This window comes from Parasteatoda tepidariorum, chromosome 11, assembly GCF_982258835.1.
Source record: "Parasteatoda tepidariorum strain Cologne lab strain chromosome 11, Ptep-v5.0, whole genome shotgun sequence".
NCBI lineage: Eukaryota > Metazoa > Arthropoda > Arachnida > Araneae > Theridiidae > Parasteatoda > Parasteatoda tepidariorum.
Window position 1 is genome coordinate 33,296,401 of NC_141765.1, and position 20,352 is coordinate 33,316,752.

The following is a 20,352-nucleotide window of genomic DNA, read 5'->3' on the forward strand; positions in this document are numbered from 1 at the left end:
TTTTTCTCTATTAAAACTTATTATTTATCATGTAATGGAAAATTAGATCATTGAAAACTGGTTGCTATTATTGTGGTATAAAAAAAAAGATATGCTGATTTACATTTAATTTTTCTGACTCTCTACATAATAGTTAAGTATCTACACCTCTTGGCTACCTACTGATGTCATTGCAAAAAAAATTGGCTTTGTTTATGTCTTTTTATATTTAAAATGGCTCCATAAATTTAAACTTTTGCTGTCTATAGAATATACTGTCTTCAAATTCTTAATACAAAAAATGTGAAAGTGACTGTAAATTAAAGACCATAAAATGTTGGGGAAAACAATATATGTAAAAATCAAGAAAATTCAAATATTTACTGATGACTGCTTGAAATATGAGAGTGGAAAAAGTAAACATCCTTTACCATCTATGCATTGAAGATCTGACAGTATTGAAGATAGGCTACTAAGTGTTCATGGAATTCATAATCTGGTTACAAATATCTTAATATTTAAGGAAATTATGTTGAAATGTAGATTGAACACAGTATGAAGAATTAGCTTCAACTTTGTTACTTATATCTATAAGTAATACAGATAAAATAAACTCGATGATTATATAAACTTACATGTTATTAATTTCAAAAAGCTGTTTGCTTAAAATCATACTTTGTAATTTATGACAAATTCTAAATCTATTTGAATTTAATGAATTATTCTAAATCTAAGTTTGTAAATTTTGTCAAGTTTATTTATTCGCATAATTTTGTGTTATAGATTCATGTTTCATGTGTATTATTTTTTATTCCAGTTATTTATTCTTTGCAGCTCTTTGAAGGATTGAAAGCATATCGAAGCAAAAATGATAAAATATTACTCTTCAGGCCTGATTTAAATATCAAACGATTGCTTACAACTGCTGAACGGGCTTCTTTCCCCGTAAGTGTCAGGAAATTTCTCTTTTCAGTATTTGTGCTAAGCATATGATTATGCAGTTGATTTTATGAAAGTGTTCATGAAATTCAGTTAATTTTAACTATTTTTTACGAACTTTTTGAACAGTAAATAAAATTTGTTGATACTTCAAAAAGTCCAATTTTATGTTGCTAAACTGCTTGACTGATATAGAAAAAACTCTCATCAAAAAATAAAATTCTGAAGCCCAAGTAATTTTTCTTAAATTTGTTGCTGATAACTTAATGTGAAGTCCATTTCTATAAAACAGCTATTCTGTTAAGTGTCAGGCAAAGTTCTATGTGAATTTTTGGTGCTGTTCAAGCATCAAAAATTTCTCGGACACTTTTAAGATCAAAGAATTACAACCCCTTTAAGCTGCTAATATTCAACAAGCCAAATGGCTTGATGATTTTGACAAAGGTTTGAAAACCTGAAGGGTGCTTAATTGGAAGAAACATGCATCTGATAGATTCTGATGAGGAGGAAACTTTTGGGATGGCCCTGGGCTGTAGGGATGAAATGATAATGTGTGAAACTGTATTATACTTCTGAAAATAATTTAAAATGTAACAGCCATTCAATATATATATATATGTACTATTAAGACTTTGTTGACAGGCTGTTTTACACAAAAACTGTCATTCATGTCACCTGCTATTTCGTTGCAGAATATGAAAGTAAATTAAAACATTCTAAATTATGACTATAGCTTTTGCAATAGTCTATTTCATCCTGGCTTTCATAAATTGAAATGAATATTGCAAGTGCAATGAGGAATTAATTTGTCAACGGCCAATAACGCTTGGACAATATAAGTTAACTCATCATCGTTCAACTATGTGTTAGGGAAAAAATGTGATTTTAATTTACAAAAATATTTTTTTAATTGATTTTCTTAAATTTAAGAATTTTGTACCATCTTGGTTTCTAAAGTGTATCAGTTGTAAATTCAGAGTTACATGTTCCTTATTTTTAGTTTTTGAAAATTTTTGTATTGGTCTCTAAAATATGTTCTGTATTATATTAAAACAGTTGCCCTATGTTAAAACAAACTACTTTTTTTAAGGTTTTTGATGAAAATGAATTTTTGAAATGCCTCAAGAAATTAGTTAGCATTGATAAAACATGGGTACCTCACAAAAAATTATCTTCTTTGTACATTAGGCCTACTTTTATTGGAATTGAAGTAAGTAATAAAAATACGGTACAGAACCTCATATCCGGAAACCAAAAAACCGGAACGAAATTCAATACATTTTCCCGCCATTTTTTTTAAAAACGTTTTTTTTTCCTCATAAGACTTTAGGATTTTTCTTTCTTTTTTAAAAGATGTTTACTTTACCATCATTTCAAGAATAATCATTAGTTCCCTAAACTGTCAAGAGAAGTAAGAGTGTTGTACTAAATATCATCAATCATTCCCTTCCTTACCCCCTACATACAGTTGTTTCTTATCAATCATAGCTCAGTGAAAAAGGGTGACTCATTGAACACCTGTTTTCTTATTTTCTGGCCTTTAAGCAGGGGGAGTCATCATGTCTGTTGATTGCTTAGTTAAGGAGAGTTAAAACAAATAATTTTATTTGTCTTCTTTGATTCTTAGAAATCTCTGAAAGTACTCCCTACAAGGACTGCAGAACTCCTATTATCTCTGTGGCCCTGCTTTTTCTCTTGTTATTTCCTACTTTTTCTTATTTTTTTAAAAATTATCTTTCATTTCTGCTATTCCCCCTTTGAACATAGTGACAGCCAAAGAAAGGGGAATAATGACTCAAGGTCAAGTACAGTATAGGACCCAAAATCCAGCATTCACGGGACCGACGAAATTCCGTATTGCAGATCTCTTCCAGTAGTTCCAATATGGCGCCGTCATATAACGATATTTCAATTATGCTGTTAATTTTAGAAAAATCAATAAATTTAGCAAAGTTTCAGTTGTAGATTCTGATGGGGTGAATTTAATACTGTCCCATCATAGGAAATTTCAATAATTAAAATAATAAATTTCCTTAATTAAAATAATCATCTATATAATATAATCAAGAAGAAATAGTCCGAAGAAGAAATAATTCTAGATGAAATAATCCGAATCCTCCTAAAAAGAAATAATCATACGGCGCGACGTTTCTTTCTTTTACATAACATTTTGTTTTAACAAAAAACACCTTGTTGAAAAAAATAAGCTAACAAGGAACTGCAAAAAAAAGAAACAATTAATGCTACGAAACTAACAATGAATAACTACAAAAAAGAAGCAAACAACTATACTGTAAACTAACGTGATTTCATTTACTTCATTTTCATAATGAAGTAAAAAATGGAGAGGATGGTTTTGTCCTGACACAGACAATGACGAAATAGAAAAAAGAGGCAGAAGATGGAGCCCATCTCCCCACCCCCTTTTTTTTTCTTCCAATTTACCTTTTTTGTTCATTTTATATTAAGCCTGTATACATTTTTATTTCATTATTTTTTTTCTCCTTTTTATCTTATTAAGCTTATGTGTATTTATCGTTTTCTCTTTCTTTTCTTTAATTTTTTTAGTAGGGTTTGACAATTAAATAAAGGGCGTTTTGTAGCGATTCGGAAAACCTGAAAAATCAGTTATCCGGAATAGCTATGGTCCCGATCGTTCCGGATAATAGGTTCTCTACTGTACTTCTTTTATAGTTAGTAAATTAAATACCTTAGTTTAATTTATTGCTTATACTCAATATCCTAAATTGGAATGTAGAAAAATAATAGTCATTTAGTGTATATTATTTAGTATAAGTAGGTATGTTAGAGTGCATATAGTTTATTTCAGAAATTCTTTTCTTTCTTTTTGAAAAGACGTCAACTGTAGAGATATTTTTTGGTCACGTTGGTCATTGTGCTTGAAATTTGCATTTAATTACTTTAATCAGAGAAAGGTTTTTTTTTTTTTTTGCAAAAGGAAATTTTAAAGATTACAGAAAAAGAAATAGTTAAAAAAAATATGAAATTTTAAAATTTATTCTAATTGAAAGATATTTACAACAAATAAGTCTAAGTAAAATATTATGTCTGTTGCTTATTTCTGAGAAATTGATCTATTTCCAGGTAATTAAAATTTAAATATACTAATTTTTAGTAAAATATAGTATTTAAGTAATTAAATCAATTTGTGGTGAGTGTTCTAGAACTCTTAGGTACCATATTGATTTTTTTCTATTTTAACTTTGTTATATTCTTAGCACTCTTTAGTTTTGAAATGTAACCTAGTATCGATGCATCTAGCTCTTAGGGCCATTAAACACTTGGTTCAATCTCATGTGTTTCTTTTTTTTTTTTACTCCACATTACTTCCCTGAAATAAGTCTGGATTTTCAATTCGTTTTATGTAGACTAAGCAAATGTGCTATACTTTTATTTTAATTGTAAATCTTTCTAACATATTATATAAAATTTTATAATTTGTTTAGTGATTTGATAAAAAAAACAACTTATGCTTAACTTCTTTGTTACCTTAGTCCACTTGTGGGCCTTCGCTTCTTAGCCTCTAAAAACACTTGATAAGAAAATTTATAGTTTTACTCTCATTTCCTCACTGAAACATTTGTAAACGTTTAAGCTTTCTGGGGATTCCAATAGATGCAGAAGATTTAAGTTATATGGGTAGAATAAAATAAACAGAAGTGGTTTTCAAAAAATGATGCTAAATCCATGCACACAAAAACACATATTTTTAAATATTATATAATTTAGTTATTCTAAAAATAATTATTTTTCTTTTGACTGAGTAGTTGTGTGATCTGTATGAAGCTTTTAAATTTATATTTACTTAATATTTGAAAATAATACAGTCAAGAATATGTAGGTCCACGTATGTGCCTTGGTACATATGGTGAAATTTATGACTAATATAATTATAGTCAAGTAAAATTTAATAGTATTATAAGTATTTAATTTTATATCAATTTAGATAATATTTTTATGTATATTTTAATTTATTGTTTTATATTAAGGTACATGCATACATTTAATAACTTTGAATTTTTGTGTTTTTTCCATAATTTTGAAATTTTACCCCCAAGAATTAAATATTTTTTTATAATTGATATTAGATTCTTTTCAATAGTTATTTATTGCTTTCTTTGCAGAATTAAAATATTTCTGAAATTGAGATTTAATGCAGCATTGCATTGTACTTTATATTAAACTTGGTATTTTAAATTTTTTTTTTCTACATTAATATTAAATTTATTCATTATTGTATTTAAATAGACCATAATACAGCGATATGTATGTTTATTCCTATTTTAGAATAGAAAAAAAAAAACTAATATTTTAATTTACTACTTGAAATATTTATATTCTTTTACTTAGTTAAAACCTGAGGTCCACAGATGTGTACCTAAAATTATTTGCCCCTGGCAGTATAATTTATATTTTATCTTATGACTTTGGCTGTAAAATATTTTTTGTTATACTCCTTTATACTTTAATAGAGAAGATGTTAAAGCATAATTGATGTTTTGTAATATGACTTTTTGTATTTAATTTTTGTCATTATGAATTATGCATTAGTATCTTTTACTCTAGCCCTCATTAGGAATTGGGTCTTCTAAAAAAGCATTACTTTTTGTCATTACTGGACCTGTTGGTTCATATTATGAAATAGGTGAAGAGAAACCAGTTTCTCTTTTGGCTGATCCAAGTTTTGTTAGAGCTTGGCCTGGAGGTGTTGGCAGTAAAAAAATGGGATGGTATGTAATTTTCCTTTACTATTAAATTTTGTCATCTAATAGTTCCTTTTGCTAAAATTGCTTTTCAGTGACTTTTAATTGGTTATTAAAATTAGCAAAAGCTGTTATATTTTTGCTGTTATAAATAAGGAAATTTGCGAAAATTAAGAAAAAAATAATGCAAGGAATTTAATTTAAATAATCAAAAAATTAGGGGGCTTGAATTAATTTCAGTTCTAAGTTTATTGAAATTCCAGATTTTTTTCCTAAAAAAATTGGTTTTGTAATTATTTTTTTTTTAAATTAATCCAAATCTAATAGCCAGTGTAATATTTTGTAATGCATTATATGTATAAGAACAAGGTGTGAATGAAAAATTAATAATAAATTCTATGTTAACAATTACAAAAGTCAGAGAAATTTTATAAAATTAGTGTGGAAAAGTCAAGAAATTTAAGTGTTTGTTGCCACCCTGGAGATAGTCCTTACAGGGAAATTCTTAAGTAAACAATGCATGATTTGCGCTCAATATGGATACATGAATCTTGTTCCTTCCCTCAAGGAGTGTTTTAATTTATTTGAAGTAAGATGTTTAGAAGGACAAACTTAAATATTATAATCTGAGCTGCAATGGCTCAGGGGATAGAACGTTCGCCTTCTAATGAAGTGAACCACGGATCGATCCCGGCGATGACTGGTCGATATGAATTCCGCATCCGTTTTCCACCGACCTCAGTTCTGACATGGAATATTCTCAGTGGTAGACGGATCATGGGGTTAATCCCATTACCGTCAGGCTAACCGTGGGAGGTTCTCGTGCTCTTCCTCTCCATGTGGAGCAGATTTGGGTTAGTTCCATCATAAAGTCTACCACAAGGGCAAATTTCTCCCAATACTTGATCCAGGAGTTCCCTGTCTTCTGGATTGGGTTCAAAATTACAAGGCTACGTAGTTGGAACATTAGTAGTCGTAAACCCAAAAATTGGGTCAGCTGTTTAATATAAAATATTATAATCTAGACAAGTGTGGTATTGTTTCTTGTATGTATATTTTTAGGTTAAATTGAATGACATTACATTCAAGTTGGTAGGACAAGTAGTTCAGAAGCTGTACAAAAATATGTTGATAGAAAGTATAAAAAAGTATAGAATTTGACTAAGCATACTTATGCATCTTAAATACTTTTTTAGGCAAATGAAACTTTAATTATGTATTTTTATGCTGAATTTATTTAAACAGAAATAAAGTTGATAAGACTAGTTCACTACTTAGTTTTTATGCATAAAAAATACAGTTTTGTACTTAAACATACTTACCCACATATCTGATATTACTACATAGAGGAAAAAAAAATCCTATATACTGTTTTACAGGGAATTGAATAAGACCAAAAATCAAGTCAATAGGACCAATAATATGAAATTTATGAGATTTTCAGATATTAAAATTATAATTCACTTATACTTTTTAATGAATAAATACTCTTATAACTTGAACTATCTATTTACTTTTGGCTCTTTGGACCTAGCTTTAAAATTTATGTGAGAAACAATGCTTCACTTAATGTTGATAGTAATGGGAAGCACATAAAGATGTTAAAGTACAAATGTTCTACTTTTTATTCATAAAACCCATAACTGTTGTGGCTTCTTAACTATTAGTTCTATCGACATGGTTTTGGTGGCATTCAATACTTAAAAAGCATATAGGATCCTATACATCATCTCTTATCTATCTAGCAATGTTAGAAGTGTAGATGGGTATGAGAACAAACCTGTCAAGGAATATGTAGCAAGAGGTTTCCTTCAGGCATTAGGTCATAAGTCTAACAGTAAGATTTGAATACTTGTATGTAATGTATTGCATATCAGGAGTGATTGTATTCTGGGTTTACCCCGGAATTCCGGGTTTTTCGTATCACCCCTCCTGGTCTAGAAACTAGAAGCAGTGCAAGTAATTTTATCTTGAATCTGCGTATCTCAAAACCATTGATTCACGGGCTTCTGCAAAGCAAAACTTATAATCCGACAAAATTTTTACTGTAATCAAAAATTTAAAGTAAGATTAAAGAGTTCTGCAATCTAAAATTTACATTTTGAAACTTTTGCTAAATCATGTTGAATCGTTTTCATACGTGATTCTTCCTCTAGTTGAATTTTTTGTTGTTGGATTTTCACTGTTATTTGAAACTACGTTAGAATCCGCTAATGTTGAGATTCATATTCATGCGATTTTAATATCAAACATCGATTTTCATATTTATCCGATTTAACCCTTTCGCACCAGACAGACATGTGCTGTCCCAGTCTGGAAAAATTTTGATATTATGCCTGGGACAACTTATGTCCCAGATACTGAAAAACATCTAGGACCGAAAATAACGTAACGCTGGGCCTCCAAACTGATTCTAAGGCTGTCTCAATCGTTCTGAGTTCATAAATTTCTCATCTTAATCGTACCCGATCTAATCAAGCGAACGACAACTCTTGAGGTTGCTCAGTTGATAATTCAAATTTTTTATGTCAATTTATTCATTTCGTTCTAACACTTGCCCCTTACATTTTTACACAAAATTTTTCAGATATTTCTCCCATTTTCTTTCCTTCTTCTGATGAAGAGTTGAAAGAGAATTTATATTGACAACAAGTTGAGACACCTCACTTATATTAGTGACTCTTCTGAAACTGAAAACTCCTCATTAGAGATTAGAGGAAAGCAGCGGGAGCTGAGTCTACATTACAGGTTTATTAACAAATACAGTGGTGGCCAAAAGTGTGGACACTTTTGAAAGTTTCATGTTTTTCAACTTTGTGTGCTTGTAGAATATATTAATTTTCACTTAAGTATAAACATTTATATATCAAATTGAAGGTAATTTAATGTAGAATTTAATAATAAATACAGCATTACAATATCTGCATTACAAAAAAAATTATGCAACTAATAGTAAGATCTATCTTAGATTTGCATTTTTTTAAAGTGATACTTACACAATCAATACTTAGTAGGATAACCATTATTTTTTAAGACAGCTTCACAGCGTCTTTTCATCGAGTGAACGAGTGTTTGGAGTTCATCTTTTATAATCACATGGTGCCAAGAATGAATTATAGCTTCACTTAGTTGTCTTTTATTGGATGGACGTTTTTTTCGTACAAGGATTTTAAAACGTCGCCACAAATTTTCAATTGGATTGAGATCAGGGCTGTTTCCTGGCCATGGTAATATATCTATGCCTTTATTTTGAAAGCATGCTTTGCATACTTTTGCTGTGTGGCATGGAGCTGAATCCTGCTGAAAAATAAATGGTGCGTTGTTGGGAAAGAGATGTCCCTGATGGAAGGTATCAATTTTGGTTTCAGGACAGTTCGAGTGCTACTATCAATAGGAAAAGTAAATGGCTAGGCCTTCAAGATAGAAAAATGTCATCAGATGCCATTAGATGTGAAATGAATGCAGCTGGTATTGCAGTAAGTTCAAGAACAATAAGAAGGTTATCAGGATTTGGACTACAAGCTAGAATTCCAAGGAAAATACCATATTTAAATCAAAAGCAACGCAAAAAACGAGTTAAGTTTGCAAAAGAGCACATTAAATGGTCAGAAAATTAATGGAAGTAATCTGGAGTGATGAGAGTAAAATATCGCTCTTTGGAAGTGATGGTAGAAAATACGTGAGACGTAGAGTAGGTGAAGCGCTTCATCCTGATTGCATTGAAGCAACTACTAAAAATCCAACAAATGTCATGATATGGGCATGTATGTCTGTAGATGGTGTGGGCCGAATTCAAGTGATTGATGGCATCCTGAATGCCAAAAAATACGTCGAAACTGCCCTGCTTTCGTAGAGAAAAACTCAGTAAGATAAGTTTCCAGAACAAGAGATAAAAAAAAATATTCCTTAATAACTTCAGTTAAAATTAATGAATTATTAAGGCACATTAAATATTGATAATTGATCATCTGAAAATTTATTTTAAAATAGCAAGCACTTATATTATCATTTACAAGAAAAAAATGGCATTTTTTCTCATTTTTTTAAAACTTTATATATTAATGAGTAGTAATTTTGTTGCAACTTTCAATTCACAACAGAAGAATTATTTAATGAATGTGATAAATTTGTCCCCCTTTTTATTTGTCTACAATTAGATCGAATTAATTTTTAATATATTGTAACGTGGAAGTTTCGAATTCTGCATTTCTGTAATCACTTTTCCACAAGCACTACCATAGTAAATCTGCATTTCATTTTTTTTGCAATTAATTTTCCATTTTCTTTTTTTGGCATATATTGCTGTTGATTTTGTCATGATTTTTTAAAATCACTATTTCATTATGATACGGAAAATTCAAATCACGCTCCAGAATATTCACTATTTAACAAATTTTTTTCAATCAAATTTTCGGCAGTATGAATGGTATATAAACTGATATCTTGTCATCGAGTGTTTGCATGTAAGATATTCAGGGTTTTTCACTTAGTGTCACAATCACCCCTGGTATATACAATAGATTGTATATATAATTCATGAAAAACAGAAAAAATTAAATTTAAAATAATTTGTAGTTTTTTAACTAAAGCTTTACTTATGCATTTACTTCTATGTTATACTTTACTTCTATAAACTAGGATCTAATTTTTGTATTTCTTTTTAAATCTAATAAATTATTTACTATTAGTTAATTGTGTGGATCCAATGATTGTATTTTTCCAACTTTAATTGATACACAACACTGATAATAAATAAAATAGCTTAGTTATATTACCTTATAGGTAATACTTAGTTAAGCTTTTATTTTTCTTAAATTCCTTTGCATTGTAAGTTTCTATACTTTATGTGAAACATAATTTCAATTCAAAGAGAAAATGTTTAAATATTAAAAATCATAAGTTTTTGTGCAAAAAATAAAAAAGATTTAAAAAATTACATAGTTGTTAACATTTTGTATGTGATATGTCCATTACTCACTTGTAAAATATCAAAGTAGTCTAATTGTTCCCAAAAATGCTCAGAGATAATGCTTGCAATTTCAACTAAAACTCTTGTATTCACTTAACTGTGGTAGGGAGATAAATAATTCTGGATCTTAAATTAAACCTGTAAAAATAAATAATATACAGATAATTTTAGTAATATTGAATGCAAGATCCATAATGAATTAAATTGAAAAAATTACTTTCAAAAAGTAATGTATTTAAGTTTAATCAAATACAAAGTATTTTTAGTTACTTTAAAGTTATTGTGTACAGAAAAGTTTCTATTTTAAGCTTAAAAAAAAAAAAAAAATTTTTTTTTAAATCTGAAACAAAAATTTGGTTCTGTGAAACTATTTAACTTAACATCCTGTAATATTGAATGTTAAAATAAGCTTTAAAATGTTTAGACTTGGAATAACTTGCATATATCACTGATTGTTGTTGATTAACTGTAACTTTTGATTTCAATTTTTTATAACTTTAAATTTTCACGACCTATGGTTAAGTTGCAACTATAATAGTTCATTTTTTGGCAGTAATTATGCACCTACTCTATATGTACAAAAAGTTGCCGAAAAACAAAATTTTCAACAAGTTCTTTGGCTGTTTGGTGAAGATCATCAACTGGCTGAAGTTGGAACTATGAATATATTTGTATACTTAATAAACTCAAATGGAGGTTAGTTTTATCATAGTTATTAAAAATATGAATATTCTGAAATGCTATGCATTATTATTATTTAGAATTTGTATTTTAAACATTGTTTAACAATAGATATAAATGCATACCTTCCAACATTTTGTGATCTTAGCATAGTAATTTTACCAACGGTAGAAAACAAAAGCAACTAAACTAAATTAGTCTTATGAAACTTTTACAAAAAATTAAATACAATGACATTTGGCAATCTAATCTTTCATGTTTAAATTTTTGTTAAAATTATTTGTATGTAGCGGTGAGCAAAATTCTTATAATTCTAATTTCAAATATTAATATGTAATATTAATATGTGAGGAAAATAAGCTGAAAATAGTGCTTTTGAACCCCTATGCCAAAAAATTTGCAATAAATTTTTAGCAATTACTTTGGGTATTATACATTATAATTGTTGTAAATTTTGTAAGCTTAGCTGAAATATTTATGGAAATATGGATATTTTTATAAAAAAAAAAACTTTTTTTTGTTATAACTTTAAAAATATTCAATAAAATTAAGCAAAATATTTGGAGAAATTTAAAATTAAATACTAAATTGCTTTAAAATGTGAGAAAAATTTGTTTAAAACTGCACAAGATAGGAGTAATTGAAGTAGTTATTTTATACTGCACAAGTGCAGGAAAATTTTTAATTTGTTTTTTTTCCTTCTTAATTTTGTAGTGAATAATATTTGGAAACTAATAAAAAATCTGATTTGAATATTTTGAAAATTTAAAGCCATTTTCTAAGTTTTCGTACTTTTTTTAAAAAAAAAAAAAAAAAAAAAAAAAGGTCAAAATGATAAGGAGTTTTCCACAAATTTTATTTTGTACTATTTAGCAAGATTTATTAAAAATGACACATGCATTATTGGGGATCATCCCATTTAAGTATGTTTTCTTTCCCCATACAATCATATTTTGGTGTATGAATGTTTATTGTAAAGTATTATAATTCGTTATGTAATCTGAACCTGATCAGCATGCCGCACCTTTATGCTTGATTGATAGCCAATGATGGGAGAGAAAATAAGGAGGAAATAAATTATAATAAGGAGGAAATAAATTTTTCTCCTCTACCTACCCACCTTAATGAATAATGGGAATTTCCCCTTCTTGCTTGAATTGTTCCAATTCAAAATGGGGGAGAGAGCAATTAATATTTTCAAAACTGTCAAATTTTTTTCTACATTTTAAGCAATATTTTTTTTTCTAATATTTTGTTTTTGATTTAATAGATTTTCTTAGTTTTCGTACTTCTTAAAAAAAAAAAGCTAATTTTAAGCAATATTTTTTTTTTCTAATATTTTGTTTTTGATTCATTAGATATCATTTGACTACTAAAATATTATCGCCTGAAAAAATTTTATTTATTTTTTGCTTCTTAGATTCAGATTATTTATTGGATCGTTTTAAGCTTTGTTTACCTTGGGGGTCTATTATACGGAAAAATCTAATATCCGGACTTCCGAAAGTCCCACGGATTCTGAATACGCGACTTTCCATTGTATATCATATAAAATTTTGGTGCTTATGTGACCAGGCATACTCCGTTGGCAACACTCTTTCAATTATTTGTCCTTTGTACTTTATTTCTATTTTTACTTACCATCTTGATGTTTACCTTGTAAATCCCTAAGCTATTTCATGGTTTTCCCTCCTTTTCTTTCAACTTTTATTTTTAAACATATTTAGTTTATAACACTTTGATTTGTGTCTTGAGTATGCAATATCATTTCAGTTTGCCAAAATATATCAAATTTTGGTGTCATTGAACTGTATTGCTTTCTTGCACATAAAACTAATTCCTATCATTTAATTGAAAAATCAAGAACGTTTTAGCATCAATTTGTTTAAGTACTATGGCGGATAAGGGTTTAAATGTATTTTTGCTAAAGCAAAAAACTTGAATAAAGTATAAATGAAAGTACTTAAATGGATGTAGTATAGTTTCAGTTCTATTAACAAGAATCTCCCTCAGTGGTGATTTTAATAGGAGAAAAACTATTAGTCGTTTTTTTCCCCTGTGAATAAGCTAAATTTCACCAATCTTAACGACCTTATTGCTGATAATAGTAGATGGCATATTTATCAAATTTTGTGTCAATGTGGTCCTCCGTATATAGGACAAACTAAATGTACCCTTGAACTTCATCTTTAAGAACATGAAAGATTCATCAAAAATCAGGACATTCACTGATGTTCTATTGCCCTACAATGTTGGAATATAAATCACAGTTTTGAGTTTTCTTTGACTAAAATCATTCAATATTACTCTTCACCTTCGGAATTTGATTTTTGGGATTCATTCTATATTTTGAAAAACTCTAATTTAGTTAATGATTTTTCTAGTATCTCGCCATTTCCCAATATTTGGAAGTCTATTTTAATTTTATCAGTTTCACCCTGGGGTTCTCGCCAAATTCCCTCTGACCTGTTTCTTATCTCCCCCTTTGTTATTTTCCTTGTTGAAACTTATCCCTCTATTCCTTTTGGTTAAACCACTTTACACATGTTTGTCTCTTGACTTCTCTACCTTCAACTGACATCAAAGACAAGGAGGAAAGTTCTTGTTTATAGGACTGAAACGATGGTATGTCCATTTATGTACTTTCATTTGTTCATTATTAATGTTTTTTGCTTTAGTCTATATAGCACAAAGTATACCCTATCCTTTGTTGGAAGTTTTACTGTTTGAAGCATGAGTGTCTAAATTTTTATCTCTTTTAGATCATGAACTTATTACACCTCCATTAGATGGTACGATTTTACCTGGAATAACACGGCAAAGTCTTTTGGATCTGGCCAATAAGTGGGTAAGCATTATTGATATCAAGGGTTCTAGACTGTGCTGATGTGCCAAATCAAAAGAGCTGATAGAAATTAATACAAATGTATTATTTTAGCCATTTTTGCACTAAAACACAAACTCGTTTTCCTGCTGAGAATTTCAAAAAATAGCTCTAATTTTTTTAATTAGATTGTCTTGCTTTTTTTTTTCAATACATGTGGTGTTATGATGCTTAGTTCACCACGTTTCTGCCAATTTGCGGAATTTTGTGAGCTGAAGAACATTGATTCAGGAACTTTTGAGAATCAAATGTTTATATTCCGGAACAATTTTCTCAGAGTTCCTCTAATCTAAAATTTTTAATTTTTTTTAAGTCCTTAAAAATATTTTTGCTGGAAAATTTGACCTGCTTCTTTTCAAAAATTTGTTGGTTAACAAACTTAGTGTAACTTATCTGTATTTTAGAAGTTTCAGTGTGTTTTTAAATCTTTTAAAGGATTAAGAATATAATAAAGGATAAAAGATTCAAGAAATACACTGGAGTACTGCAGTGGATAGTCCAAGTATCGACTCTGTGAAATTGTACATAATTTCAGCTGATGCACTTACTCATTAAATAACCTGGAGAGAAACCAGCTTTTGTTGCTTAAGCCCGGAACTCAGCTGGTTTAATTTCCCTTTTTGCTATCATTTTATTATGAAGACATTTAAGTTCTATTCATGTGTAAATTTTTTCGTTTAGATTTGTTTAAAAATTTGAGATTTGTTTTGTGTAAAATTTAATTTAAAAATAAGTCTTGTTGTGTTCTAATTCATTAAATCAATGTGTTTCTTAATTTTAGGGAGAGTTCAAAGTATCTGAGAGAAACATTACTATGAAAGAAATTATTCTGGCCAAAAGGGAAAACAGGGTAATATTTCTAGTTTTGCTGTTGAAAAAATTGTGTTTAAAAATTAACCTGGTGTCAGTTATCATAGTAACAAAGCTACTTCACAAGCTGTAACTCATCAAATTTAATGAATTTAATTTCAGATAGAGGATGGTAATTTTTAAAAATTTTAATTAAATATTACATAAAATGCTTATAAATTTCTTTACTTTTTAAATCAAAAACTGAATTTTTTTTTAAATAAATTATCAAAAACTAAAATTATAAAGCTTTTAAACATTTTTATTCAAAAGTACCCAATGTGGAGAGATACATTTCAATAAAAGAATACTTACTTTGAAATAGTACTTATTAAAAACTAAACAGTTAAAGATGCCTGTTTAATTTTTTTTTAATTCAAAATGTATGTATGTTTAAAGTTACTTATTATATAAAATAGCAAAATTAATAATGTTACGCAATTAAAGCCTATACCCATTGTTTTTTTTACTCCTACTTTTAATGATTAAATTCTGTGTCTTTAAAATGTATATTGTACATCTTTCATTAACAAATATCCATTAAGCATTATTTACATAGTCATTGTCTAAATACCAACCTTTTCTGATAATCTATTATTTATTGCAAATTTGACATTGGCTAATGATGAATATTGTCATTTGTCAATTAATGACTGGAGCAAAAATAATTGACTGAGAACAAAAAAAAAAATTTTTTTAACCCAAGATTGATTAATTATGGAGCTATGTTAAGAAATTATGAGGTAAAAAAGATATTTTTAAATGCATTTAAAAATCACAATTTTGAAGGGGATACTTATGTATACAATTGTTAAAAAAAATTTGTGAATAAACACTTTTTCCTAAATTTTAAAGCAATGTGCTACCTTTTGTGGAACATACACTTTTGCCCTATATGGAAAATATGTTTAAAAAAAAAAACAATTAATTAATGTATAAAATTTAGCCACTTAGATGTGGTGTATCTGTCTCTCGCCATGAAACTTCGTGTTCAATAGCCCTGATGTGCTCTAATGATCTGCCTTTTTTTTTCTTACTTGTTCACTTATCAGGGATCTGTCCAGACATTTTGTGAAAGGTCCTGTTTTTATAAAATTGTGGAAAAACTACTCATAATTTTTTAACCTAAAATTAACATTAATTCACATTCTTTCACTTTAGCATTAAGTCGCTTTATTTTTTGCATGGAATTATCTTTGATTAAACAAATTTTAGAATCGTGTACTGAAATTTTTCAATTAACTTAAAAAGTTCTAGAGATAATAGCGAAATAAGCTGGAAGTAGAATGAACATTAAGGGATCCAAACTTTGAAACGCTCTTTTGTCCAAACTATTGGGACCATATTTCCTAGATTGCGGCTACCCTTTACTTTTTATGGGGGAGAGATCCGAATCTGTCTGAAAAAAAGGTATGTGCATTCAGAGAAAGTGCATTTTTGTGTGTGAGTTTGTATTTTAAAATATCATCTGCACTTCTTAATTAGCATATTTAGGGTCACCCCTGCAAACCATTAAGATTGAGTCCTAGAAAGTAAAGATCCAATCATTAGAGCAAAAGTTATTCAGGGTGGTCCCTTATTTTTGCTGCACTGTTTAAATATGATGGTTGTAAAAGTAGTAATTCATGAGAATGCTGCATTTGGAATTTATAAATTTAATATTTGATTCCAAAGGGATTTAGCTACAAAATATAAATAAAATAAGATAATAGCAAGATCGATAAATTTACAAAATGAAGGAAATAAATAAAACCCATCATGAACAGCATTGCCTGTTCAGACTGATTTCTGTTCTGCTACATGTTAAGTCAGAGCGCTAATCACTGAAGTCATTGACTTCCGCCCAATCTAGAAGAAAAGAAAAGATGGCAGAGGAGGAAAATTTGTGGGCAGGTGTAGAGGAGGAGAGACAAAAGGAAGGGCATCAGCTAAGAATTTGCAAAAACTTTGCAATTCTTTTAGATTCGTCATGCTTTTTTTTTTTAGATTTTCGATTTACAAATCATTAATTATGAAGATAAACAACTTTGAGAACAGTGTGAAAAAAATATTTTGTGAAAGATCCGTTAATGGACCCAAATTTCATTGAAACAGACCACCTGACTTTTGTTTTTAAATCATAGTTTCTAGCACTGTTTGATTTTATTACTGTAATTATATTTTGCACGTATTTTTTCATCCTTGTTTGCCCCTGTATTGCCACATCTTGTGTCTTTGTACCTTGAATTCAATCTAACTCTATTATACCTTAGATACATAACTATTTATCTTTTTTTAGCTCTTTAAGGAACATTCTGAGAGGGGGCTTAAAGTATCAGTTCTCCATGCAATAGCAAGAGTTTGAATTTTATTATTATTAAAAATATCTAAATGACTTGAAAGGCAAATTTTTAATATTTTGCATTTTTAACAATAAGCATAGGAATCACCAATGCATATTTTGTTTAATAGTAAGTACTGTAATTTTTAGATAGTTCCTTAACAGCTTATAATTTATAATTCTACTAATTTATAACACAACCAATAATAATTGCTTTAATATTGTAGATTTCCTTTAAGGATCAGGGAATTTTTAAATATGCTTTTATATGAATATCTATTAACATAATAAATCTCCTGCATAAAATTTTTGTTTATTCGCTCTAGTTATTAGAAATGTTTGGATCAGGAACAGCTTGTGTTGTTTCTCCAGTAGGTTCGATTTCATATCTAGGCAACACCATTACAATTCCAACTATAGAATCTGCACATTCCTTGCACAGACGATTTTCAAATGAGCTTATAAACATACAGGTTAGTAAAAGTTAAAAACTCATTTTTCATCATATTTTTATTTACTATTAGCCTTTATAGAATCTTTTTTTTTTTTTTTTTTTTTTTTGAAGTCTATAATTAGTTGGAGAAAAAAGGCACATCTGTGGAGAGAAGCGCTTATGGCAAATCTCGCCCTGGCGCCTTTTCTAAAATATTTATATTATCTTTCATTTGTTTTACAATTTGAAATAACAACATTGAAGTATTTAACCCTTTTGGCAATATTGTAAAAAGATTGTGTTGTATTGAAGTAAAGATAGATTAATATATAAATAAAAATGAACTATATCAATAAAATTATCTCTTTTTACTTGAAATGCATACAAGTGTATTCATAATCCTCATTGATTAGAAACAAAAAGTCTGTTTTATCATGTTTATAGATGATTCTATTGCATTTTTTCAACTGTCAATAAAAATTCTGACAAATTGTTTAATCAAGCACAATTATATTTGGTAACAAAAATATGCATGCACAACAAATGTATTTCTGGTTTAAAGAAAAACTAGACCATAATCAAATGATTACCCAATATTTTTTAAATCAAAACTGAAGAAAATGATTTTTTTTTTAAATAATCATGCTTTGCTAACTCTTGACTAAATAGTGACAAAAATACATTCTTTAATGAGAAATAAATTAGAGGAAGTTGACGTTTTATACCTAGTTTTATAGAATACCTAGGATTAATTAATTTGTTAACAGTGAAAAAAAGGCAAAGAGGAAAGAAATAGATCAGAATACATACTATTTAATAAAATGAAATTATGAAAATTACTCTTTGTATCAGAATGGAATAAATTCGAAATAAAGCGAAAATATTAAGCATTAACTATTGCAATCTGATTTTATAATTCAATGATTTTATTTGTTGTGGTTACTGTAATAACAAAGTCTGAACTTTCTTAATTTTCATTATACTAATTATGTTTACAAATAAAAGAATGAAACCCATCCTGATCGTTATCATAGTGTAGATTAGTTTAATTAAGAGGCTCATTATTCTCTTACAAAGTTTCAAATGTATTTTTTGAAGTTTTTTTACTGTAAATATTCACTTTTCTATTTTTAGTATGGAAACATTAAGTCTGAGTGGTCAGTTCCTGTAGATTAGTTTTCTTACATACAGAAGATTTGGTTATAAACTTAGAATCTCATCTTTATTCTGATGTTTACTTAGTTGTTTTTTATTTTTGTATTTTAATATTTTTAAATAAATTTATTTTTGTTGTAATTCTGTGTTTTTAATGTGTGACTTTTTATTTTTCTGGGCAGCATGATAGCATATGTTATCAAATTATTTTTTATGGGGAAAGAATTTTTATATTACTACCTATGTATTTTTCATTACTTTTTAGGTAATTAAACCATTACTTTTTAGGTAATAAACTAAAAATACAACACTCTATTATTAGCCAAAAAGACCATTGAGGTTAAAGGCATCACAATTTCAAGACTAATGGAATGATGGGGCCACATTTATTTCCTAGATAAGCTGGTACCACAATACTGAGAACAGTCTACTACTTCTTTTTCCTACATATTGATGACTCAGTACCTGAACTACTGTACAATCGCAGCTTGAAAATTATGTAGCTAAATGAAACATTGCAACAATTTAACGAGTCCTACTAGTTGAAATTAATAAAATAAACTGAAAGGATGGCTCTAATTTAAAGACAAAAAATAACTATCAAAACAATACCTAAAATTTTTAAAAATTGTTAAAGAAATGTTTGGTATTTTAATTGAAATATATATATATCATAAACTTGTCTTTTCCCAAAACTTAAGCCAAAGCAAAAATATAGAAACATAATTTTCTGCAAATACTACACTTTTTATAATTAAAACTAGAGAATTTTTTCATAATTAAAGAAATCTTATTAAATAATTTTCTGTGTTTTAAAGACAAGTTAAGAGTAATTTACTGAGTTGAGTGATTGACTTCTGAATGAGAAATTTACTGATATAAGAAATTCTTGTTGAAATATAATTTTAGTGGAATTCAATTAAAATAGAGAATGACTTATTGAAGTATCAATGACAAGAAGAAATGTGCCAAAACTTTAATATTCTGGGTCACTTATCTGTCAGCTAAAAGTAAAAGTGCCACTAGTTTCCATCTGAAATCATTAGTTATATATGTTATAAACTTGTGTGTTATAGAGAAAATAAGAATTTTTTTTTCAAAAATTTTCTATATATATTAAGTTTTGTACAGTGCGCGAAATAAAAAGCGGATCCCCCTGAATAACTTTTGATCTAATGGTTTGATTCTCACGTCCTAAAACAATTGCTCAAGGGGGTGACCTCAAATATGCTGATTAATAAAGGCAGATGATATTTTAATATACAATATTAAACACATCAACGTACTTTCTCTGACTAAACATACTTTTTTTTTACAGACTCTGATTTCTAGCTCCAAAGTTTGAATCCCTAAATGTTAATTTTACCTATTGCGTATTTCGCTATATCTGGAGAATTTTTGAAGCGAAATGAAAATTTT

At 28.2% G+C, this 20,352-nt stretch overlaps 1 protein-coding gene across 5 annotated transcripts in view; it reads left to right on the top strand.

Annotated features, from left to right (window-relative positions):
• Bcat (Branched chain amino acid transaminase) overlaps positions 1-19,074 on the top strand; it is a 37,286-nt gene extending 18,212 nt beyond the window's left edge. For all 5 annotated transcript variants that reach the window (XM_043042139.2, XM_071187959.1, XM_043042137.3 and 2 more), the window contains 8 exons: positions 814-924; positions 2,009-2,128; positions 5,506-5,669; positions 11,165-11,307; positions 14,055-14,140; positions 14,958-15,026; positions 17,672-17,818; positions 18,913-19,074. In XM_043042139.2, coding sequence (XP_042898073.1) covers positions 814-924; positions 2,009-2,128; positions 5,506-5,669; positions 11,165-11,307; positions 14,055-14,140; positions 14,958-15,026; positions 17,672-17,818; positions 18,913-18,954 — 882 coding nt within the window. In that variant the 3' untranslated portion in view covers positions 18,955-19,074. The remainder of the gene's footprint in view (positions 1-813; positions 925-2,008; positions 2,129-5,505; positions 5,670-11,164; positions 11,308-14,054; positions 14,141-14,957; positions 15,027-17,671; positions 17,819-18,912) is intronic.
• The last annotated feature ends 1,278 nt before the right edge of the window (positions 19,075-20,352 follow it).